Source organism: Mus musculus, chromosome 7 (genome assembly GCF_000001635.26).
Source record: "Mus musculus strain C57BL/6J chromosome 7, GRCm38.p6 C57BL/6J".
Taxonomy (NCBI): Eukaryota; Metazoa; Chordata; class Mammalia; order Rodentia; family Muridae; genus Mus; species Mus musculus.
Genome location: NC_000073.6, coordinates 134199467 through 134225552, shown reverse-complemented (window position 1 = coordinate 134225552; position 26086 = coordinate 134199467). Strand labels below are relative to the sequence as shown.

The 26086-nt window shown below is 44.4% G+C and overlaps 1 protein-coding gene across 1 annotated transcript in view; it reads left to right on the top strand.

Annotated features, from left to right (window-relative positions):
* The first annotated feature begins 455 nt into the window (after nt 1-455).
* Adam12 (a disintegrin and metallopeptidase domain 12 (meltrin alpha)) overlaps nt 456-26086 on the top strand; it is a 341899-nt gene continuing 316268 nt past the window's right edge. Inside the window, exon 1 of the mRNA NM_007400.2 lies at nt 456-766. Within this exon, the coding sequence (NP_031426.2) occupies nt 676-766 (91 nt within the window). The 5' untranslated portion in view covers nt 456-675. The remainder of the gene's footprint in view (nt 767-26086) is intronic.

Genomic DNA, 26086 nt, shown 5'->3' with positions numbered 1-26086 from the left:
CGCCGGTTCCCAGCTAGCCAGCAGCTAGCAGCCCAGTCATCCTTTCCAGCCTCAGTCTGGAAAGCTGGACCCCGGCGCCGCGTGTGCTCTTGGCTGCCGGCGCCCCGGGCCCCGCGGCCACATCATCCTGAGGCTGGGAAGTGTGCGTTCTCGCGCCTTTGCGCCACACAGCTGGTCTACGCGGCGGCTCGCACAAGGGGTCTGAGGGTATCCTGCATCCAGCCACCCCCGGGAGTGGATAGGACCCAGGCTGTCGGGGACCCCGGAGCGGTCTCTAGGACCCGCGGGACGCCGCAGGAAGGCGGGGTGCGGGGGAGACGCTAATTTGTTCCGTGGTAATGAGAACGGCGACTGCTGGCCGCGGATCCATTGCACAGGCCCGCCCTCAGATCGCTGGTCCCCGGCGCCAACTCGGACAGGCTGCTCATTTATTGCAACGGTCAAGGGCGGCTCGTGCCAGAGTAGCGCGCGCGCGCACGCACACACACGGGGAGGGGAGAAAGTTTTTTTTTGAAAAAATGAAAGGCTAGACTCGCTGCTCAGCGACCCGGGCGCTGCGCGAGGGGGTCGCGGCAGACTCAGGGCAGTAGGACTTCCCCCAGCTCGGCGCCCGCGTGGGATGCTGCAGCGCTGGCCGCGGGGCCCCCGAAGCAGCTGCACGCCAGGCCGGCGACAATGGCAGAGCGCCCGGCGCGGCGCGCGCCCCCCGCCCGCGCCCTCCTGCTGGCCCTGGCTGGGGCCCTGCTGGCGCCCCGTGCAGCCCGAGGTAAGTCACCCGCACAGGCGGCTGCCTGCGCGTCCTCTCCCCGCCACCTCGCTACAAGTCAGGGTCTCCGCGAGTGCCACAGCCACAGGGAGAGCAAACGCACCCAGGGCGCATCTGAGGACCCCCCTGGCTCGCGCTCCCAGAGCCTTGACACTGGTCCCCCGCCAGGTGCTCACTCCGGGGGTTGGGTTGGGGTGGCACGGGAGAAGAAGACGCTTTGCTTGGGGGCCTTGAGGCAGCTAATGTCTGAATGAAATGTCTTGGAGTGACATTTGCTCCTAAGGCTCACAGTGTCTTGACAGTTACACGTGTCTCCTGGGAGGGTGTGCGTGGGGTCGTTTTCCTGATCCAGTGGGGTAGTGAGTTCCTTCACCCAGCTTCGGAGTCAACTCCCCACGAGGTTTCCTTTCCACCCCCGCTCTGACACAGCTGGGGGATGCAGAGGACGCCCCCCGCGGCCTCCCATCACAGGTGTACCTGCAGCGCTCTTTACTTTTTTTTGTTTCAATTGACTTCGTGGCCCTTAGCGATTTCTGGCTTCACTCGCTAATTGTCAGTAAGGATCAAACTTTAACAGAACTCATTCCCCTTTCTTGCTCATCCTTGGTAAGTAAGGGCTTACACCAAGACCTCGTGTAGCGCGAGTACCCACTCCAGAGTTAAACAAAAGTGCATACATTAAAGGAGTTTTTATAGACTTGTATTTTCCTGAGTTGAATCTTCTTAAAGCCCGGGCACCTGTGGATCCTGTTTGTATAATGAGAACTCACAGCAGGTGCCTTTTTAAAATTCGGGAGCTTCCCTAGTCACCCTTGCTGCCGGCCCCTTTTGCCGCTAGGGGCGCTGTTCACCAATGAATGATTCACCTTGGCCTCCAACTCTTATTTCTGTGATTCTAGGTATCAGGCATTTAGCTAGCCCCCCATCATCAACTGTTTCCAACACGAAACATTTCATTTCTCAACTGTCACTGTTATCCTCGACCCCCAGCCTGTCTACCATAATGTAACCAAATTCTAGCTCCCATAAATACCTACACAGCAATAAAGACCAACTTGGCGAATTGGTGATTAAATTAAACAATTGTACATATCAACCATCAGCGAAAAGGGCAACAACGCTGACGACTATTTAGAAAACTCTGGGACCTGCAGGTGAAAACCGCAGTCAAAGGTGTTTTTGAGAGGGTTTGGTACAAACGGTTTCCTTTGAAGGTTGAACAGCAAATGTACTTAGAAACATGTAAACTCAGTTTCAAAGTATGTCTGAATTGGCCTTGAACTTGGCATGTGCTCCACACACACAAACAGAAGTCCAAGCACAGCTGATATTTTTTAGAGGCAAATGTTTATTAAATAAAGCTAATAGTGGGGAGTTATTTCATCGGGAGGGAGGCTGCAGCCTCGGCAGACAGAGCCTTGCCTCAGGATGGGGCAGACATCTTCAGCCCAGCAGTAGGGCCAACACACTTGCAATGGTTTAAGGACTGTGGTTTAATATTCCAAGTTCATGGTGTGTTTACACTTAAGAGTCTCAGAATCAACTCTCAGTCCGTTCCCCAAGTCCTGTCGTTGAGGATGTTTGAAAATGCAAACACATGAAGCATTTATTCATGTTGGCAGACGAAAGGAATCATTACTTGTCGAGGGCTGAGCATATCCTGAGTTTGACCGTAGCCTCGTTCATTACCCCGAGCTCCAGCGCAGCTAAGCACAAACACATCCAAAACAGAGTCCCGGATCCCAACTACCGCACTCACAGCAGTCTTCCCTGCTGCAGGGATGATGTCTGATGCTTCCTCCGGATGCCTCATGCTGACACTTCATCCCTGAGGCTCCCGTGTATTCCCATCTCCCTAGCTCCTTCTGCTTTAGTGCATATTCCCATCCAGGCTGCCATCCACACATCCCTCTGCAGAAGTTCACTTGTGTCCCGGGAGCTCTTGAGCTGTACACTTGATGTTCCTCTCATCTTCCCATGGGTGTTCTTTCTAACACTGTAGCCAGTGTTGTTACAGTCCATCCTCAGTCAGACCCTGGGAGTTGCCTTTCTCAGAACTCTCCGGTTACTTTTGTGTTCATGTATGTGTGTGAGAGTTTATGGGTGTGGGGATGCATGTAGAGGACAGGTGACAATCAACCTCCAGTGTCATTTCTTAGCTACCATCCTCCTTTTATGAGCAATGTCTATCACTGGTTGGAATGTATCAAGTAGGTGTGACTGGCTGGCTGGTAAGCCCTAGGGATCTTACCTACCAATCTCTCCTGCCTTGTAGCCATGGGATTGCGAGTGTGTACCACCAAACCTGACTTTTTGCATGAGTCCTGGGAATTGAACTCAGGTCCTCATGGTTCCACAGTGAGCAATTTCTAGATTGAGCTATCTCTCTGACCCCTCAAACTGGTTCTTCTATAGGAATATGATTCACCGATTGCTTCAAGGCTGTCTTTAATCAAGGGCCTGGAAAGTTTTCTCACATCCTTAATTCTTTTTTAAGCAAATACCTTTTTCTTCCTTCTTTTGTTTTTGTGTTTTTGCAATGTACACATTACAGAAACTTCTGAGGTCTCTATCTGGGTGATACACATTTTGAAAAGTATCTTATATGCATGGGTATTTTGCTTGCGTGTGTGTCTATCCTACAAGCCTGAATGCCTGTGTAGGCCAGAAGAGGGAACAAGCTCTTCTGAAACTAGATTCTCCAGATGGTTGTGAGTAGTCCTTTAGGTGCTGGATACTGAACCTGAATCTACTGAAAGAGCAGTGAGTGAGTACTCTTAACCCCTGAGCTATCTCTCCAGCCCAAGATGGATAACTTGTGAATGTATGAAGTCTGCTTTTAGTTGCAATTAACAGGAGACACAAGTGTGGCAGGGTTTTTCTTGTCATTGTCTTTGTTTTGTTTTTGTTTTTTCGACATGGAAAGCCACTATGAAGTGAACTATGTAGGAATGATTTCACAGGCGTTGCAGGCCAGTGATATAGTCTGGAACACTGCACATCCTCTGTACATCCCAGTCAGAACACGGTACATACTCAGCATCGGCCATTCTTAGACGCTAATGTCCACTCTTTCCTTGTGGCCTTGTTGTCTCATGCTGGCTGCTGCAACCCTTATTCTCATACCTGCATTCTAGGCAGAAAGAGCAGAAAAGGCAAAGGCTGAAGCATCTACAATTCCCTCTTTTTTATTTCAAGAAAATAATATTTTTATAAGCCTTTTAGCAGGCTAACAGATCTCATTGGCAGCTTATGACCTAGGACCTGGTTAGCGGTACAGGACTCTGGGTGGGAAGATATGTAGCTGTCCACACAGGCATCTTAAAAACAAAGGCTAGAGCTCAACAGGAAAGCTTGTGTCTACTTACTGTATCCTTCATACACACACACACACACACACACACACAGAGTGTATTTACATGTATAAAATCATTGCCACACTTGACATAATATAAACATTTTATCCCTTCCATTGTCATTTGGCTCTATTTGGCTTCTATTCCTTCCCTGTGGAAACATTGTTTTAAAGAAATGAGACTAAGTAACCTAAGGAAACTGAGCACAGTTCTTTCTCGTAGAGGTGATGGTCTCCTTCCCTGGCCCTTTGCCCCTCCCTTCCTCCTTCCACCTCCTTCTGTCCTTCCCGTCCTCCTTCTCCCTTTTTGTCCCTCCATTCCTCCTTCCTTTCTGTTTGCTTCCTCTCCCTCTCTCCTCCTCGCTCCTCTCTCTTTCACACTTACATATTCACTCTCTCTCTCACACACACACACACTTCTGAGTGTATGGATATGATAGGGCATATACGGTGTGCATATACCTATATATGCATGTATGGCCAGCATTCTAGTCTCTCTCCTTACATGTGTTCCCCATCCCATCTTTGATTGCTAGTTTGGTAGAAGTCATGTGCCCTTTGTTTTCAATAAGGAATTCCCTCATTGTCTCCATGCCCGTTACAGCCAGGGAACCTGAGAAATCAACAGTGTGTTCATTGTTCATCTTTTAAGTATATTTTCTTTCTGAACGTTACTATCTTCTCTTTGTAATGGTAACCGTCACAGTTTATGTAAATGCCTATTAGTGGTGGTCTTCTCAGTGATCACACTGGGAACTCAGTGTAACTGTCAGATCGGAATTTCATGTGAAATTTTTACTTTCTCACACTGTTTCTTCAGCTGTTTCTTCTTCCCTGTCATTTTCCATCTCTACATTTTAATCTGTTTGGGGTGGGGGAGAGCATTTTCCTATGCTTCTAGCCCCTCTATTCCATTTAAAGATGTCTCCTGCCCTTACATAATTGCCTTCTTTCCATTGCAGTGGCCATGTCTACTTGTCATGGAGAGAAGGGCCATGCCTACTTGTCATGGAGAGAAGGGCCATGTCTACTTGTCATGGAGAGAAGGGCCATGCCTACTTGTCACGGAGAGAAGGTTTCCGTCAGCTCTGGATACATTGGTGCTTCCTAGGCACTCTTTGTTCACCTCAGGGCCACTGTGAAATCTGAGACTCATTGGCCCCTTTAGTAGAATCTCTGACTTTGTTCAAACATCCTATTTCTGGTTCACTGTTGCCATTCAATACTGGGACACTGAGCTATGTGCATCCACAGATGGGTCTATCAATAGGTGAAGTAGGTGACATTTTATTGGAATATCTTCGTATATCATTGGTTCTAACATATGTATTGTTTTCCATTGGGTTCGTCAGGTTTTTCGGTTTTTTTGTTTTGTTTTGTTTTTTGTTGTTTTTTTTGTTTGTTTGTTTTGTTTTTTACTTTTCCAAAAATGAATCCTCCTATCTCCTGCTGAAGATTTTAGCCCGGCTCTGGGGTCTGAGAGCCCTGGCTGCTCAACAGAACAGGGGTAAAGAGGAGATCATGCCCTCATGTCCTTGTTTCTACTGACTGTTTCTGTTTTCAGTTCAGGACTTTTTGACCTTTCCTCTGTATGATCTGGCCTGGGTGGGACTGGGGGCGTTCTTGAGCACAGCAATTCTGTGCTGCAGTGCCTCCTGCATGCATTCTGTGTCCTGGAATTGGGGAGGCAGGCAACCACCATGCCAGCTTTGCAAGAAACTTGGAGCTTCGAATTTTAAATTCTCATTTTCCAAAACCATGGTACCTGGCACTCTTCTCCAGGGAGCTGGCACTCCTGTGCCTTCGTGCCTGCTCTCTGTCTCTCTGTCTCCCCCTTCCCCCTCCCTTTTTCTCTCTCTCTCCCTCTCCCTCTCCCTCTCCCTCTCCCTCTCCCTCTCCCTCTCCCTCTCCCTCTCCCTCTCCCTCTCCCTCTCCCTCTCCCTCTCTCTCTCCCTCTCCCTCCCTCCCTCCCTCTCTTCTCTCTCTGGAGTGGTGCTGGGGCTGTCTAGTTATTCCTTTTCTATTGCTGTGATAAAACACCATGACCAAGGCAACATATAGAAGAAATAGCTTATTGGGGCTTATAGTTCCAGAAGATTAGAATCTATGATGATGGAGCAAAGGCACTAGCATGGTGGCAGGACCAGGAAGCTGGGGGCTTACATCTTGAACTACAAGCATGAAGCAGAGGCAGCAAACGAGAAACAATGGGTGCCTTTAAACTCTTAAATACTACCCCCAGTTACATACATCCCCCAGCAAGGCCACACCTCCTTAGCCAACACAACAGCTCCACCAACTGGGGGACCCAATGCCCAAGACTATGGGGATGTTTTTCATTCAACTCAGTGAAGAACAAGAGCCAGGATGGCACACCCTTACCCCTGAGTTGTGCCCACAGCTTGGCCGTCTCTTCTTACTATTGTTATTCTCTGTTTCTTATGGTTATCGTTGTTGTTGTTGTTAGAAAAACCAGTGTTTTATTTTGTTTTCAAGAGGAGGCATGGGGAAGCACCTGTGACTCTGCCATGCCAACTGGAAGCCAGCCACGCCTTTCTCACAACAATTGACATTTTCTTCCTCCCACTGTCATTTGGCTCCTTCTCTTCCTTCCTTGTGGAAACAAACATTAAAGTCATTTTAAAATGTTTTAAAACTTTGTTTTCAAAAATCTATGAAAACTCAAAGTGAAACGTATACCTAATTAGACAAATGTTGCAGCTGTGGGAATTGCACACACAAAAATATTTTCAAGGACGGAAGCTCCATCATTTAAAGAAGCTAAGTAGATTTCTTCCTGCCCTAAATGGTGCTGTAATGAGCTCATTACAGTTGAAAAAAAAATTTTTTTTTTGTATCAGAGTGTATTCTAGGAGCCTTTTAAAGCTCTGTTGTTCCTGCTGTGTCTCTGATTCCCAAAGATAGTTCTGAGAAGCATTTCTGAATATGTGTTTGGAGGCACATGGGCAACCCCACAACCCTCAGCCTGCATCCTATATAGCAGGATTAAACAACTCTGGATATCAGGCCTGAGAAGTGAGGTAGACCCAATCTAAATAAAGTTGTAGGGAGCTTCTTTCTGTGTTCCATGAAGCTGTTTCATTACATATATGCGGCTAGTAGTTTACCAAACCCAGAGCTTTTGTATTGGCATGTAGATACCAGGAAACACTGAGTATACTGTAGCCAGACACCAAGATCTCATGCAGTGCTGGGGAGAGTATCCTGCAGCCTGTCCTATTCCTGCTTCTTCCCACAGCAGAGGATACCAGGGCTATCTCATGAGGGAAAGTAGGCCATAGCCCAGCCTGGTAAGCATCCTGTAGTCTGTGTACTCTGTCTTTGGTACATAATACAATGCTCATGGCAGTTGGAGATCCATCTGATTTTAGACAGAATTGATAATGCAGGTTGGATACACTGCTTTCCAATTCAAATGTGTACTCAAGTCTTGTGATTTTTGGACAGACTGCTGTTTCAACCTTCCTACTTTCTGCAAGTCATTTTTCATCCTGTTTCCTTGGACTTTACCTAATGCTCAATATGCCTTGCCTTCAATTGACAGATGAGGAGGAGAAGCTGAATAATTCAGCCTCATTTTGATATATATATATATATATATATATATATATATATATATATATATATATATATATAATCCTTTAAGCTTTTATGTCATTCCAAGGCTATACATTAAGAGTTCAACTTCCTGGCAACCGTTTTAAAGTTTGGGCAGCCTCCTTGGGTCCCTGGACCTTCTGCCTGCTCCTGCTGATGCTTTGGCCTCCAAAGCCCTTTATATACTCCCCCCCCCCCCCGCCCCAGTGGATGCTGGTATCCATGGCCATGCCTCCTTGCACAGAGTATGGTAAGCACCATTCTGCATTTGAACCCAAAATTTTCCTATGTCATTTGACATTTAAGCCAGAAGAAGATTTCAGCAGTGTGTGTGTGTGTGTGTGTGTGTGTGTGTGTGTGTATGTTTTAGAGAGGAACAGTCTGTGTTCACTTGACCTGGGATGTGATCTGAGAACCTGATTTTACTTGTTTGGCTTGGTTTGAATCCTTAATATCCAGGTAATAGTCTTGGAGTTTGCATTAGGGTTTTGAACCTGTCTCATATCTATATCTATATCTATATCTATATCTATATCTATATCTATATCTATATCTATATCTATATCTATCCATCCATCCATCCATCTATCTATCATCTATTGATCTATCTATACACACGTATGCATACACACACACACACACACACACACACACGCACCTTAGTACCTGAATCTGTGTCTTCATGTAGGAACATTCAGGGGACATACATATGAGTACAGGTTCCCTCAGAGGCCAGAAGAGGGTGTCTGGTCCCCTTATGTGAGCTGCCCAATGTGGGTGCTGGCAATAGAACTTGGACCTTCTTCTTTTAACTACTGAGCCATCTCTCCAGCCAGCCTGTGTTTTAAAGAGCTGCTGTTCTCTGGTTAATGGAGCAGGTATATCCCTGAAATGAGATCTACCAAGTACGCTAGTGACTCTAGTTGACACTATGACAGAATACCTGGCAGAAACAACTTGAAGGAAGAGGGACTTATTCAGCTCATGGCCCCAAGGGAACATCATGCAGGAAGGCATGGAGGCAGGAACTTGAGGTATAGAAAATCAGATCTTAGTGAATTCAGACAACAAAGAGCTAGGTTGTCTTGTGAGCCTTGAGATCCATCCCTCCAGTGCTGTCTGCCAGTTAGGATCCAATCGAAGGCTCAGCACCTTCCCAGACTACCCGAGCCTAAGTGTTCCAACATGGGAGCCTTGTGGTACTGGGATGTTTCACATTCAAACCATAGCACCAAGTAAACTTTTAAACCACTATAGCCTTTTTTTCCCAGCCAATATCAGTATAATTTGGTATAGTAAGAAAAGGATTATTGAAGAAGAAGTTAAGGTTGGAAAAGGGACCCAGAAAAAGTCACATGTTTGTATTCTGTACCCTCTAGATTTTATTATACAGGATTCAAAATGTCTACGCTTTGAAGATCTAAAGTATTACAGATATGTGTGTAACCGTACACCTATTTTCCACCCATCTAGCCTTCTTCCTTTCTGTAGTTGATGGGTCTGAAGTATACATTTCTCGAATTAGTCTCTGATGTTATTTTGGATTTAAATGTTAGGCTTCATGGTACCTTACTACAGATTACAACATTTGCAACCTTCAGGGATTTGGCTTCTGTTTTTGTTTTTGATTAATGTGTTTTTAAGATTTATTCATGCTGGCCTTAGGCCTTGGTTCTTTCTTTTTAATTGAACGACTAAGCTTTAAACTGTGCTCTCCTCTGTTGACAAATACCTGCGTCCTCTGGCCTTTTCCATCCCAGTGGTGGATCCTCGTCTTGTCTCTTTCTGTGTAAGCATGAGCTCTAGGGGACCTATTATGAGTGAATTGCTGAGTTGTACAGTACGTTCATTTTCCACTTTAATATACTTTGTTAAATTGCTTTTCAAATTGGCTCCACAAAGGGAAAAACTTCCTACTTGGAGAGTTTTGATTACACAGAATTAGGCATATTTGCTATTTTGTAACTTTCACATCTTAACAAGCTGGATGTGGAATATCTTCATCTTTTGACTGACGTTTTCACCACCACAAGATACCCTCGGCCTCGGACCTGTTTTGTTTGCGAGTTTTCTCTCAGTAGGTCATCGTTATTTATCTCTTTTCATTCTTTCACATTATTTATTTTTCTTCATTCATATTATATAGCAAGTAAGGTGACAGGAAATTTAAGAAATGACCTGAAAATGTGCAAACAAAAATAAAGTGAAATTTATGCACAATTCTTGTACCCCCCCAGACAATCACAGTTCCAATAATTTATGTGTTTCTATTGCAGAGTGGGAGAACTGGATTTCTTGTTGTGGATGCTATTTTGCAGCTTGCTTTCTTTTCTTCTGTCCTTCCTTTTTTGGGGTGGGGTGGAGGTGAGGGTGACTAAGGAGTTTTTCCTGAGGTCACCAGCAGGAGTATAGGGGTTACTTACCAGAGCAAGGATGACTCAAAACAGCGCAGCATCACCAAAGCCCACCTGTGCCACCAGTGATAGACAGCTCAGGAGAGCTGCAGCCTCTGACCTGAAGCTCAGAGGTCTCCAGTCTCTCCCCAAAGCTAAGTTTCTTTTCTGGGGCTCACTTCTGCTGGCCACAGGCTCCTCGTCCAGCTGTCTGCTCCTGCCACAAAGCTGAGGAAGGACTTCTGAGAATCTTCTAAGCTTCTGCTCTCTCAGGCTCCTGCCCCTTTGTTTACTTGTTGCATCCCGAGAGCCCCTGACGCTTGCAGAGGGAATATTTCAGCTGGAAGTATGTTACTCTGCAACAGTCTGCCCCTTCTCCAGCACTTGGGCATCCTCCGCTTCCTCTCTCCCTTTAAATGGTACTTTTATTAATTCTTCAAGAATTTCATATAATATATTTTGATCATATTTATCTCCCTCTCCCAATTAATCTCAGATCCACCCCTACCTACCCGACTTTGAGTTTTCCTCCTCCTCCTCCTCCTCCTCCTCCTCCTCCTCCTCCTCCTCCTCCTCCTCTTCCTCCTCCTCCTCCTCCTCTACCTCTTCCTCCTCTCCCTCCTCCACCTCCTCCTCTCCTCAAAAAGTCCCATTTGTGTTATTATCTAACTACTCTTGGATGTAGGGCCTGCCTTGGTCAACCTACCCGAATCTTAACACTTTTTTTCTGATACCTTCTCCACAGTGCTCCCAAAGCCTTAGAGGGAATGCTATAGATGTCCATCTCTGCTAAGCCTGGAGCCATGGTTGCCACAGCAACAGATGCTTGTTCTCAAGAGCTTCAGCACTGGTTATGAGTTTACATTATACACTATCCATTGCAAGAAGTTTCTTTTTTATGATTGATTGAGGCCAATAGTGGCAGTAATCTGTTTGCCGTGGGAACTTGGCAAACCACTCATGTATCTGTGGGGTGTGTGTGTGTGATTGTGCACACATGTGTGCATGTGGTGGCCAGAGGTTGGTGTCAGGTATCTTCCTCAACTGTTCTCCACTACATTAAAATTTTATTTATTTTTATTTTATGTGTATAGGTGTCTTGTCTGCATGTATGTCTTTGCACCATGTACATGCCTAGAGACCAGAAGAGAAAATCAGATGCCCTGAATCTAGAGCTACAGGTAGTTGTATGTGCTGGCAATCTAACTTGTTCTCTGGAAGAGTGGCCCATGCTTTTAACCTTTGAGCCATTTCTCCAGCCTCTCATTTATCTATCTTTAAGCATGATTTTTACAATTACTTTATGTGTGCAAGAGCGGACATGCGTGCACACAGTGATGGGTGGCTGGATGGCTCTTGTGTACTGTAGCTCACATATGGAGGTCAAAGAGCAACTTTCAGGTGTTAACTCTCCTTCCACTGTGGGATCAGAGATTAAACTCAGGTTGTCGGGCTTGCAGGAACTTTCCCTACTGAGCCATCTCACTGGCCCTTTTAGCAGATTTTTTTTTTTTTTAAAGTTTGGTTTATGAATGTTTCCTTTTTTTTTGAAATCCAAAGAGGTTTTTAAAAGATAATTTCTTCTAAATGTTAACCTTCGCTGTTGACTTATAACTGAGATGTATTTATCATATGAGATCAGCATCTATATTTGTATACATCTAAGAAACCCATCATCATGGAAGCAGTTACTGAATCTGCTTTCTATTCTGGTCAACACTGGGAGATCTGGGGGCTGTTCCATGGTTTCCAGGGAAGTCTTAAGTTCTCAGGTTGGCACTATATATTGTTGCTTTGATGATGTTCCTGGACGAAGTGGGAGAGTTTCAGAAGTACAGAGGTCTGTGCTAAAGTCAGCTAGCTGGCCTCCCCTGCAAACCCTACCTCACAGGAGACCTCTCCAGGATGGGAGGACTGAGATGGCTGGAGCCCCAAACCTCAGGCAAAATTTGAAAACAAAATAGATATTCTTGAGAATTTTATAAATGTATGCCATAAATACCATCATACTCCCCAATTTTCTCCTCCAACTTCCCTCTAACACATCTCTCTACCAATGTGATATCTTTTGTTTTTCTTGATAGCCCACTAAGTCCAGTTAATGCTGTCCAGTCATGTCTAGGTATAGGACCATCCCCTGGAGCATGCGAATCCTACCAGGGGCCATATCCTCAAGAAAGGGTGACCCTCAATACCTTTGGACCTACCAACTGTCAATAGCTCGTCAGTCAGGACTAGGGCCCGGGGATCATCTGCCACATCTGCTCTGGATCTCTGGCTGGCTTGGTCTTACACAGTCACTAGAGCTGCTTGTGCGCTCATGGGTGCACAGCCGTGTCAGGTCCAGAAGACCACTGCTCACAGCCCCCCTCCCCATCTGCTAGCTTCTGCATGTTTTCTGCCTCCTCTGCTATCAGACTGTATAATCTCTCTCTTCCTTGGTCATCTTCTCTATGAGGTGGTGTGTCTACTCATGCGTATGTTCAGAGGATGCTATGAGGGAGTGTAAAGTATCCAGCCCATACTAAGTTCTTAGAAGATGAAGTCTCTTCCACTTTCTTTTGTCTTTCCTTTCAAAATATCTCGATTGTTCTGGTGTTTTGTGTGGCTACTAGAACCTTGCTGTAGGGCTTACATAACTTCCCATCCTGAGATCTCAGTTAATTTGGCAGAGAATGAGCATTCTTGTGACCTCAAGGCTCTGATCACAAACATTGGCATTTCTACGTACTCGTTCTCTTTGCTGATATTCAGGATGCTTTAAATGACTTTCTTCCGAGAGTCCTTGCATAGCTTTGAAGGGGTTCTGTCTAAATGCTCTGGGCACTTTTAGTTGTTAATATTTAGATCTTTAACTCTTGTTTGGTTTGGTTTGGAGATTTATTTTTAGATTTTTATTTATGTGTCGATGAATGTGTCTTGCCACATGAGTGCAGGGTACCCACGGAAGGTAGAAGAGACTGTTGGATGCATGGAGCATGGAACCTGGTGCCGGGAACTTCTGGAAGATCAGCAACCACTCTTATTCCTGAGCCATCTCTCTAGCCCCTAGATCTTTAATATGGAAGACAAAACAAAAACAAAGAAGTAGACCCTAGTAACCCCCTGTGTCTACGACCCAGTTTCTACAGGTACCAGCTCTGGGTACTCTTGTTTTATTATGAATAGACCATTTTTGTTGTTCTGATCTTTAACTTATTTAGGGTATTGGTTTTTAACTCGGTGGGTGATCTTGCTTAATGTTTATTGACATTAGTAGAATGTGTATTCTATAGAAGTCCTCTGAGAATTATCACAATTCTTTGTGTTAATCCTCCTTTCTCCTCAGACGGGTCAGAGCCTTCATTGCAGGGTAAATAGGAGCACACAGCACACATGTCTGTCTGTCTGTCTGTCTGCCTCTTTCTCTTTCTCTTTAATTTTAATGAAAATAAACTTAGCTTTTGTCCTCTTAGATGCCTGCTTTCTTTCCTTCGTCTCCCACTGTATGGCTAAAGGGCTCCTTACACCTTTTAGGTCTGTGAGTTTAGATGCACAGTTTCACTATTGCTGTTGGGTTTGCCACATTTGCACTTCACTAACAGAGTCTGGAGAGGACCTTCGCTTGCTCTCAGACAGTGGCACAGGCTATGCGTGGGTGGATGCTTCCCACTGCACTTCCGAGTTTTCGTTATCACTATTGCTTGGTAATTCAGTTCTGCTCTTTTAAAACATATGCTACTTTTTATAATTGATCATCACTGTTAACACAGGATTTAGAATCTTCCAGGACAGTGGTTCTCAACCTTCCTAATAATGTGACACTTTAATATCATTTCTCATGTTGTGATCACCTCCAACCATAAAATTATGTTCATTGCTACTTCATAACTGCAATTTTGCTACTCTTATGACTCATAGTGTCAATATCTGATATGAAGGATATCTGACATATAATCTCTGTGAAAGGATCATTTAACCCCTGAAGGGGCTGTGGCCCACAGGTTGGTTCTTGGAGAATCACCCATGTGATGTGAGGTGTATCCAGACAGGGTTAACTGAGGAGGAAAGGATCGCTGAAGTGGACGGTACCATCCCACAACCTGGGGACCATGGTTAAATAAAAGGGAGAAAAGCAGGAAGACAGCTGAGCGCCCGCCACGACTCGCCCATCTCTGCTCCCTGAGATGTGAGAGACATTGGCTTCCCTCTCTCACAACCGTGGGCTGTTCCTATCCCCATGGCTTCTCTGACACTGCAAACTGTGAGCCAAAATGGCCACCTGTCCCCTAAGTTGCATTTCCTAAGTGTTTTTTGTCACAGCAACAGGCAGAGTAACTAATGTATTCTTCAAACTGCTGGACGTGGGAGAACTTTAGAGATGCAACAGTCCTTATGAGCTCTTCATACAGAAAGAAGACCCAGGATCAATTCCCGGATCCCACGCCAGGAAGCTGAAAGTCACCTATTACTCCAATTCTAGAGAATCTGATGCTTTCTTCTGGCCTACAAGGACATCTGTATGCATGTAGCGTTGTCTGTCTGTCTGTCTGTCTGTCTGTCTGTCTTTCTGTCTTTAACTTTAAAACAATGCAGTGGGGCCATAAGAGACTCTGGTCTGGTGTTGTCATCCAACACTTAGATTGGCTCATCCAATATAACCAAATCTTCTCTGCTGCTGCATTCAGCTCACTCCTTCTTAAAGCTGTCTTCCACTGAGAGTCTCTGATGAACAAACTGTGTTTGCTGTCCCCAAAGATGCCCATTGTAACTCTCTCACAGGCTTACCTCTGTGTTGAATTCTAGATGGACAGTTGTTTCCCTCAGGCAAGTAGAGATCCCCTGGTGTATCCCAGCCTTCCCTGACGTGGCATTGGTCTCTTTAGAGTAACAGTTATTTGTTGGATCTGTCTTTTTATCTAGATATGTCAGTTTTTCATTGTTGGTCTGTATTTTTACATGTGTGTGCACATGTTTCTATAATCTTGTCAATATGAATTTGTGTTAGTGTATGGCTGAAAAGGAATAATTTCTATTTATCATTTATACCTGGCTTTATGTCACTACCACACCCATGGTCTTTCTAACCCCCCTTTTTCCTCTTCTCTTTCTTTTTTTTCATTCACGTATGTTTCTTCCTTCTCCTTTGTCTTCTTGTGGTACTCAGGATTGAACCTAGGGCCTCAGACATACTCACAAAGGTACTGCCACTTTACATCCCAAGCTGTCTTTGGCTGAATAAGGTAGACTCTTATTAAGTTGATTAACCTGACCTTGAACTCACTCCATAGCTCAGACAGATATTGAACCTGTGATTCCCCCTTCCTTAACTGCCCAGGTAAATGGGATTAAGACCTATACCAGCAGGCCTGGATTGCCTGAGTTTCTTGAATCCAGACCATGATAAAGATGATTAACCTTCATCCTTCCCTTTATTACCTGATTTGAAACTCTTTTTTGCCATTGGACCTTGTTAGTCAGTGACCCTGTTCATAGCTTCTGCTTATACCTTGATCTTTCTTTACCTTCTTTTTATTACAGGTAACATGTCTAAGACTAGATTTGATCTTCCCAATTCTCCTTTTAGCTGTGCCTAGTTGACTGTCTGGACTACTTATTGACTCACTTTATGTTTCCCGATGTTTTTTAAATGTTCATTTGTGAAAGCTTCATTTTGTTCTTCAAACTCGCTAGATACATTTTGAAGTGATAACTCGTTCATTTCATTGAGGTTGCCTTCAAGCTCTTCCCGTCTTTAGGTATACGATATTGTCATTCCCTCCAGATTGTTTCACTGGCCAATTCCCAGAACCTCAAGAGCTTAGAGTAAAATCTTATTTTTCTTTATTATCACAGCTCATCTCTTTCAGAGGTTTCTGCTTTCCCTTTCTCAGCCCTCTTCTCCTGTACACTATGAGCCATGCTGTAAATTCAGGAACTTTCCTGTAGAGCAGAGATTGTTTAAGACTAACAGGTTCCTGGGTGTTCACTTGTCTGAAGCCATTCTTGCACACTATTCCCCAACTTGGAACTTTTATACCACATGTTTATTGTAAGCTTGTTCTGTACGCCCAAGTGGCAAAGACATGAAGTTCTGAGTCCCTAGTGTAAGTGAGGGCACAGTGAAGCCACAGAACTAAACCACTCTGTAGGTAAAAAAAAAATAAAATAAAAAATAAAAAGGTTTATTGGGGATCAAACTGCCACTGCTGTCTCTCCAGGATCAGAAAGGACAGGAAAAAGGTAGGAAAGATTTGCCTATTTTAAGAGAGGCATGCGAGCTAGAACAGCTTGTGGTATGGGTAAGAACAGCCTGAGAACTAGTGTGGAGACTTAGGTCTGTTACAGGCTTGCTTGTGTCAATCAGAAGTTCAATGCTCACTGGAGGAGGTAGTTGGCTGAACAGGGTAAATAGGGGTAATGCTGGCTTTAGGTGGCAATCCTTCTCTTTACCTGGTCAGCCTGCAGCCTGAGCCGAGCCCAGACTGGCAGTCAGGACATTGTCAGCAGTGCTGGTATTTTTTTGAGCCTGCTATCTAAAACTCAACAGATATGGGGGTGAAAATAAGTGACTTGAGAGATTGCAGGTTCCCTGAGAAACTTAGTTGTTTTTATAACCCCCAAGTTATAAAAACTTGGGAAGGACAGCCCTTCAAGGATCTGTTTAGATTTTTGTTTTTAATGGGGAGATTGTGGTGTCAGGGATGGAAGCCAGGGCTTCATATGCTAGGCAAGCACTGTGCCCAACACTAAACCCCTAATCCAGGCCCTGGTTTTAGTCAAGTGTCTTAGCTGTCAATCTCCTCTGTGTTCAAGTCATACTTCTGTCATGACTGGAGTTGGGCCAGTATCCACCAGACCTCCTGGCTTCCAAGGTATTGAAGTGTCCGAATGTCTTTGCTTAGAATTCCTTTAATTCCCTCTAATTCTCTTCCTTTTCTCTCAAGTTCAGTTATATGGGTCCTTCAATGTGGGTGTCACGTTTAACATTTGCATGTGTTTCAGTGGCAAGTCCTCTTCGGGGTCACCATGTTTTCCGAGCCAGCAGGCCGCATATGAATCAACACGTTTCCTTCCTGCACACTGTGATCCAAGAGTTGGGCTAGGAGCTGGGGGTTACCATGGTGTGAAAACCAGACGCAGGCTCTCACCTCGGAGCATGTAGAGCATGCGAATCCTAGGGATGTGCTGAAAGAAACTGAACCCGCTCCAGGGGGACCGGGTCTCAGCTTCCAGTCCTGAGAATATTCATCAGGAAATCAGGCAGCTGCTCTCCCGTTGGCAGGTCATTCTTTGCCTTGGCAGCTGCAGGGGTGGATGTGCAAATGATGGGGCCAAGCTAAGCTGTGGGCGAGGACATCAGCTGTTCCCATCCTCTCCTGGCAGGGGCAAACGGAGAACAGCTGGGGAACCAGTCAGACATGAACTCCTCCGGAAGCTGCCTCTCCGCCAGCAGAGGTGTCAACAGAATTCCTCTTGCCTGCACCTTCTGGGAGCACACACTAGATTTTTTCCCCCATGCTTATTGATTTTGATAAGGGGAGGGTTATACGGCGGAGCATGACGATGGCGCAGATGCTCATCTGGATATCTCTGCAACTTTTGGAATGGATTCTGTGATGTCACATCAATGTAATTCTCCACTCATTTACTACCTAGGGGATGGAGAGCAATCACCTAAATGACACCAAAATTTTGATGACTCGTTAACTTGATCCCCCAAGCTTTATGCCACCTCTTCATGGGGGAACTCGTGTTCCTTGAGCGCCATTAATTCATGGGAAGTTCTGTTCCTCTCTTATTTCCCTCTGCCAGTTTGTCCTCATGAATCTCACTGTCTTTTTGCCTGCTTCTCCACTCTGCTTGCTACCAGGAGAAGCTTTTCATTTGACTTTCTTCTCGTCCCATCTCAGGTCCAAGCCACTGGTTACAGAGGATCAAACAAGACAGCAATTTGCTAAGAGGGCAGGAAGAAGGATGAGATGAGAAATAGTTTTGTTTTGTTTTTAAAACAAAACAAAACAAAACAAAACAAAAAACAAGCTAAGACTATGTATTCAGACATATATGACACCTCCTTAATGTACCTTTATCTCCCAAGGATATCAAGGACAGAAAATAAGGACCTGTATTTCATCTGTCTCCTCTTGGGTCACACCTGGGTAGATGTAGTGCGTCAAGGGGGCTGATAATTCTCCCACTTTATGGTTATGAAAATGACAGGTGGCTTGAATCAAGTGCCAGAATATGGACATCTGTGTGGCTCTGTGAAGGAACCTAGGAAATCTTTTATTTTGGATATATTTTATTTTTCACCACTAAGGAATGGAAAGGTAGTCCCCTTCCTGGGCTATGGTAAGCACTGAATGAAGAAATACACATTCCTTTCAAATTGTACAGAGAGGCACGGCTACCACTGCTCACTCGATGGTTTGAGTTTAGCCTCCCACCCCACCCCCACCTCAGAAGGCCTAAGTTCTAGGTTCTATGAGCTACCATCCCATCCTAAGTCTAATGAATGGTTGTCAGTGTTGTTCCCAAAATACAAGATGGGGCATCAAAGGTGCAGGGGTGTTTCTCTTTCCTTCTATATCTTAGATCTCATGTTCCAGTGTTTATGCTTTTGGGCTTAGAATTAGGGATATCTCTCTATAACCCAGGAAGGTAGTGCCAATTCTCCCTAGGCACTTTCCATAGCTCTGGCTGTTCTGGAACTCACTATGTAGATCAGGCTGGCCTCAAGCTCACAGAGATTTGCCTGCCTCTGCCTCCTAAGTGCTGGGATTAAAGATGTGTGCCACCAAGCCTTTCTTCTGGTCTTGTTGACTTACAGCTAAAAGGATAAAGATGTATTTCCTTCTATGCCACTGTGTGAATATCATGGGTTGGGTAGAAGGGACACTTAAAGGGGAAGAGCCAAGGTAGACCAAGGCAGGGTCATGGCTTTTCCAAGCCTTCAGCTCCCAATGGGCCTTCGGGAAAGAACTTGGAGAGGAAGAGGGTTAGGAGTAGGATGGGGGAGTAGATAGAGCTTAAATTGTTCATCAAGGTTTTGGGTGGGTGTGGCTAGAAGCGACTGTTTAGGTAAGAATCTTTCATGCTTTTGTGGACGAAACAGCACCCAGCCTCCCCGCTCTCATGCCAATCACCTGGCAGAGCACAGGACATCAAGAGTGCAGCTCATTTGAGGCTCTGGGACTTTGCTCTTCAGAATTCTACAGGTCTAAAACAGTTTCAAACATTCTAGAATTTGAAGGATTTCAACCCCAAGACCAAAAAGTGTTACTTTCCCACCCAGAAAGGCAGTCAGTTGAGCATGCGCCCTGCTGTCGAGATGGTTTTTGTCTGAACTGTTCTTCCTTTGTTAGTTCCAGCCACCTCTGTTTTAAGTGGCTTTAAAAAAAAAATCCAATTAGAGAAGGGGACGCTTCCCTTGGGTACCACTCCACTCTAGGATATCTAGCCCCACCCTCTCTTCTCTGAGGAGGGTCCTGTAAGGGCAGGGCCCGGAGGAGAGGTTGGGGATGTGTTATTGGGATGTAAAGTGAATAAATAATTGATAAATTATTGGGGGGAAAACCCACTCAGTCTTAGTCCAACACACCTGATTGAACCTCAGAGCTCCTTTTAAGACAGAAAGCTAAACTGAAGATTTTGTACTTATAGTACAGCCATGTTTCTAAAAGTTGATTGCTGTTACCTGGTAGGAAAGAATTAAAGCTTTGCTTGTGCTATTTCAATGAGCCAGTCCTGTTTGGAGAGTGTGGCCTCATTCTCGGCTCATCCTCTACTACCCCGCCCCAGGGAGGCAGGAGCCACAGTCAACTGCCTTCCTCCTGGGAAGCCAAGGCTGGAACTTTAAGATGTGCAGGGTCTTCAGCCTGGTAGGAAATGCAGCTGCCACCGAATGTGCGAATCCCTCTGCCCAGGAGGAAGGCAGAGTAGGGCTTAGGCTGGTCACAGCAGTTGTGGTGCTGCTGGCTGGCACTTTCACTCACATTCAGCAAGTGCTGGGAGAAGCCCTTTGAAGAAAGCAGCACATCAAAATGTGCCCAGAGTCCCTGGAAGTGTGGCATCTGAAGTGTGGCATCCGTTATGCACATGGAGACGCTTAAGCGTGGAGAACTTGGGATCTGACTTCGCTACTGCAGCTGCAAATCAAATACGGTTTAATGGTTGATTTCAGAGCACACTGGGCTGACAGGGTGGGAGCCATGATCTTCAGACTCCAACTTTTACCCGGCTTCCACTTCTGATTATTCTGGGAAGCCCACAAAGGAGACAGCTACTGTTTCAAGAAGGACACCCGAGTACAATAAGACTTTAATCTTTCACTCCGAGGGTCCTAGGACTTAGCTTGTGGGTCCTGACATTGAAAATCCATTTTTAGGATTTATAGAAACCCTTTGTTTCTATACTAAAGATTCATATGAGCTTATCAGCTCAACTGTTTTCTTTACAGGGAAACTTATTGCATGACAAGTTCAATTTCTGACTCTATTTATTCTCGTGAGTGGATGCAAGATGCAGCCTGACAACTTTCACCCACATCAGAACATTGATAAAAGTTATAATGTACATACATGGGAATACCACTTATTTCACATCGGCACTTGATTATGCTCTCATGACAAAGAGCTAGCCATGGCTTCTCTTGCAGGCAGCAGTCAATGTATTGCCAGGGTGGGGACCTCATCAGCAGTCTTAGCCAGAAAAGATCTGTTTCCAATTTTTTTCTTTCTTTTTTTTTATTGGATTTTTTTAAAATTTACATTTCAAATGTTATCCCCTTCCCCGGTCCCCTCTCTCCCATTCCATCCTCTCTGGTCCTGCTTCTATGAGGATGTTCCTCTACTTAACCCACCCACTCCCACCTCCCTGCCCTCAGTTCCCCTTACACTGGAGCATCTATCGAGCTTTCATAGGACCAAGGACCTCTCCTCCCACCGATGCATGACAAGGCCATCCTCTGCAACATATGTAGCTGTAGCCATGTGCACTCCTTTGTTGATGGCTTAGTCCCTCTGAGCTCTTGAGAGACTGGTTGGTTGATATTGTTGTTCTCCCTGCGGGGTTGCAATCCCCTTCAACTCCTTTAGTCCTTTCTCTAGCTCCTCTATTGGGGACCCCAAGCTCAGTCCAATGGTTGGCTGCAAGCATCCATCTCTGTATTTGTAAGGCTCTGGTAGGGACTCTTAGGAGACAGCCATATCAGGCTCCTTTGGGTTACCTCACTCAGGATTTTCAACTGAGGAACATACAATGGCCGAGAAGCACCTAAAGAAATGTTCAACATCCTTAGCCATCAGGGAAATGCAAATCAAAACAACCCTGAGATTCCACCTCACACCAGTCAGAATGGCTAAAATAAAAGCTCAGGTGACAGCAGATGCTGGCGAGGATGTGGAGAAAGAGGAACACTCCTCCATTGCTGGTGGGATTGCAAGCTGGTACAACCACTCTGGAAATCAGTTTGGCAATTCCTCAGAAAATTTGACATAGTACTACCTGGGGACCCAGCAATACCACTCCTGGGCATATACCCAGAAGATGCGCCAATATGTAATAAGGGCATGTGCTCCAATATGTTCATAGCAGCCTGATTTATAATAGCCAAGGAGCTGGAAAGACTCAGATGTCCTTCAACAGAGGAATAGATACAGAAAATGTGGTATATTTACATAATGGAGAACTATTCAGCTATTAAAAACGATAAATTCATGAAGTTCTTAGACAAATAAATGGAACTAGAAAATACCATCCTGAATGAGGTAACCCAATCACAAAAGAACACACATGGTATGCACTCACTGTTTCCATATTATATTATATCATCACGCAGACGTCAGTTTTTTAAAGTGTTTGCCTGGGAGATGATGTTTCCCAGAATTCCTTCTCATTTCCCAAACAGAGGTTCTCTGAAGCTCCTGAGAGGCCATAGAAAATAGGGAGTGTGTGTGTGTGTGTGTGTGGGGGGGGCTCTGCTTACAAGAAACCAGAACAGAAGGAACCTAATCTAATCATGATGTGATTCCTATAGTCTGTGAGTTAGAAGAGACACATAAGGTCAGTCTAATCCATTCCTAAGGCAGTGGTTGGTTATTCAGGTCTTAAGCTGTTTAACTCAGTGAGTCAAATAGACAATGAGTGTTACTGTTAGACCTGTCTTCAACACATAGACCTGTCTGTTCTCAGGATGGGAAATAGCATCCTGTCTCTAAGGCAGTTTTCTTCCTGCCTTTCAGTTCCCCAATAGCCCCAAGGGCTGTGTTTACAGTTGAGTTTTCCTTCCACTGTCCCCAGTTTGTTCTCTCTCACTCCAACACTGTCTTAGACCAAAATCCATCCAGATATGTTAGGCGGGGTTCTCTAGGAGAACAAAACTGAGAGAGCACATACATATTCTAAAGGGATTTACTAGACTGGCTTGCAAACCATAGGGATGGATAGTCTGACCATGGTCATTTGCACACCTGAAACCAGGCTGAGAGCCTGGAAGTTCCCAGTCCACATAGCAGTCTTAATCTGCTGGTGGAGATTCCTAAAGGGTTGCTGATCTTCAGTCTTTGTTAGAATCTGAAGACACTGGAGTTTGATGTCAGCAAAAACGGAAATGGTTGCAGAGACAGATGCTCTCACCAGCAAGAAGAATGGAGGGCAGGCAAGAAGGGAGGGCAGGCAAGAAGGGAGGGCAGGCATGCACGTTGATTTTTCCTGAGAATTGTGTTCCCTCCAGGTCCCTGGTGCCTGACACAGCTCAGCTGCCAGATAAATAGTAGTGGTACAGCCAGTGAGTAGCCCCATTTATTGTGCTTCACCCCCTTTCAAAAAAATGTGAATCAACTAAAGAGCAACTCTTTCCTAAAGTTTTGCTTTTATCTGACCATTCATGTAAATGGATATAAGCACATTTGGCAATTCTTTTATTTAAAAGACATCCATGTATCCTCATGTTTGGTATGGAAAACATAATAGTTCTAATATCAATGATCTAAAAGAAACACCTCTAAAAAATACTATTTTGCTCCAGCTATCAGGTAAACAATAGAATGGTGCTATGTCTGATGCTTTCTCTGCTAGTTTAGCCTGTGCCTGAGTTGCCAGCAGTGTGGGAAGCTGTACACTCTTACTTGGGTTTAAGATCCCTGGAGCTGTTAGTTAGTAATCCAGTGATGATAGCTATAACTGTGTCCCCCGCCCCTTTTCTTCCCTCTCCAGAATGCTGGGCTTTTGGAGTAACTTTGATTCAAACGAGTAAAAATTCAATCGAGAGGCAAAATGCTCTTTCTAAACAGAGTGCAGCTTCAGCAGCCACAAAATTCAATAGAGAACGCCACCAGACTAATTTGCAAATCCTGAATATTACCTTGCTCCCTCTCATGTTTATTAGCATCCTTTTATTTACAGCAGTGTTGTATGGTCTCAGTAGCCTCAGGAAAATGTTCTTGTATGTAAGTTTGGAAATGTAGCTTGAAATATGGCTGTTGATAAACTCTCAGTAACTTTAAAAGAGCATGTCCTAAGGTGGTACGCCATTTATCTTTATAATTCTCAAATTGTTTACCATCTGTCCTTCGTAGAAATATGAAAACAAACTGAGCTTATAGAATATGGAAGTGGGTTATCAAAGGAACAATGAGCTTTGCGGGTTTAGAGAGCTTTAATGTACACAACAATTGGGTGGCCTAATTAGTTTTAGGCCTGGGAATATGATCTTCAAGATTTATTTAGATTCTGCAAATTAGCATGTTCATTTGTTTCCCATATATATATCAGGATACACACATGTACAAATGCACACACATATCCACATTTATACAATCTAGGGTGATCTGCCTTTGAATTCCTTTTATTTTATTAAGGATTTTATTTCTACATTCTTAAGACTTTCTTTGCTATATTCTTGCCTGGTTTGGGTAGTGGAGTTATACTGGCCTTTTAATAAGAGTTGTGAGGGTTTTAACTCCTCTTATATTTTGTGAAAGACTTACAGTAAGACATTCTTATTTCTCCCTTAAACATCTGCTGGGATTCATCACTGTAATACTCTGGGGCTGATGTGTATGTGTGTGTGTGTGTGTGTGTGTGTGGTGTGTGGTGTGTGGGGTGTGTGTGTGTGTGTGTGTGTGTGAGAGAGAGAGAGAGAGAGAGAGAGAGAGAGAGAGAGAACACTCATACATGAACATGTGTTAGGGAAAGGGCTGATTATTATTAGTTTTTTTGACATATAAATCAATACAGCCCTTTCTCATTTGAGATCAGTTTGGAAAATTTGTATCATTCAATTCTAAGTCTATATTTTCTGAGATAATCTTATTGGCATACATCTTTCATACTGAATGCCTGTACAATCTGTAATAATGATGACCCCTTTAGTTCCTGTAATTGGTAGACCATATTATTCTTTCTATATTTCTCTTATCTCTTTAGAATTTAATAATTTTATCTAGTTTTCAGCTAACCAGCATGGGCTTGGAAGTGTGCATGCGCGTGTGTGTGTGTGAGTGTGTATGTGTGTGTATATGTGTGTGTGTATGTGTGTGTATATATGTGTGTGTGTATGTGTGTGTGTATGTGTGTGCATGCGTGTGTGTGTGTGAGTGCGTGAGTGTGTGTGTGTATGTGTGTGTATGTGTGTGTGTATGTGTGTGTATGTGTGTGTGTATGTGTGTGTGTGTGTATGTGTGTGTGTATGTGTGTGTATGTGTGTATGTGTGTATGTGTGTGCGTGTGTGTGTGTGTGTGTGTGTGTGTGTGTGTGTGCAGATTCTTGTCTCACCTTGTTGATGCAGGTTCTCTTTTGTGGTTTGTACCATGGTATGTACTTTAGGCTAGCTGACTCCCACACTTCCAGGAGATTGCCCTGGCTCTCTGCTCCATCTCCCTGGAAGAATCCTGGAGGACAGATGTGTGCCTCTGTGTCATCTTTTTGTGTAGGTGATAGGGATTAAACTTAGGCCATCAGATGCATGACTCCTGCTTTTACCTCCATGGTCCTTAAAAGGGTATGTATAAATTAACACATATTTGAAAAATATGTTTTCAGAGGATGCATTTCTATTGTGATTTTTATATCTGTTGGGACTGCTCTTACAGTTGAGTTGATAAATGTGTTTGTGAATATTCCATAAGCATTTGAAAGCAATGTCTCTTTTATAGCTGTTGGAGGGCAGTGTCCCATAAGCGGCATGGTCTTGGAAGTGCTTACCCATCTTTCTATCAATTATTAAAAGAAAACTAAAACCCTAGATTGAAGTTGTAAAGTTGTTTCTCTTTGGAAATTCTTTAAGGTTACACACACATCAGTAAGAAATTTTCTCTATGTCTGGCAATGATTCTAGTAGTAGTAGTAGTAGTATAGTTATTACTATTATGGTTATTTAAAATTATGTGTATATGTGTCTGTGCCTATAAGTGCAGTGCTCCTGAAGACCAGAGCCCTAACACCCCCTCTCATGGAGTTCTGTTTGTGTGGGCAACATGGACATGTGTCTGTGTGGGAGTATGTGCACATGAGTGCAGTAACCATGGAGACTAGAAGAGGGTAGTGGATCCTCTTAAGTTGGTGTTACATAGGCAGTAGTGAGCTACCTAATATGGTTGGTGGGAACTGAACTCGGGCACTCTGGAAGAGCAACAAGTACTCTTAACCCCTGAGCCATCATCTCTCCAGACCTGAAAGTGATTCTTGTCTGAAATCTACTCTGCTCTATATGCAACCACCTGGAGTTTCCTGTGATGAATGTGTGCCTGTGTAGCATGGAGTTCCATTTTTAAGGACCACCCCTCCCATCCAGAAAGGCTTACATATATATTGTATATGTATGTATGTATGTGTGTGTGGTAAATTTCTTGAAAACATCATATAGTTGGCTTTGTCTTTTAACCCATTTTGAGGGTTTTTGACTTTTAGAGAGAAGATTAATTCAATTATAGTTAATCGGATTATTCATAGTGGGATAGGTTTTTAGAGGT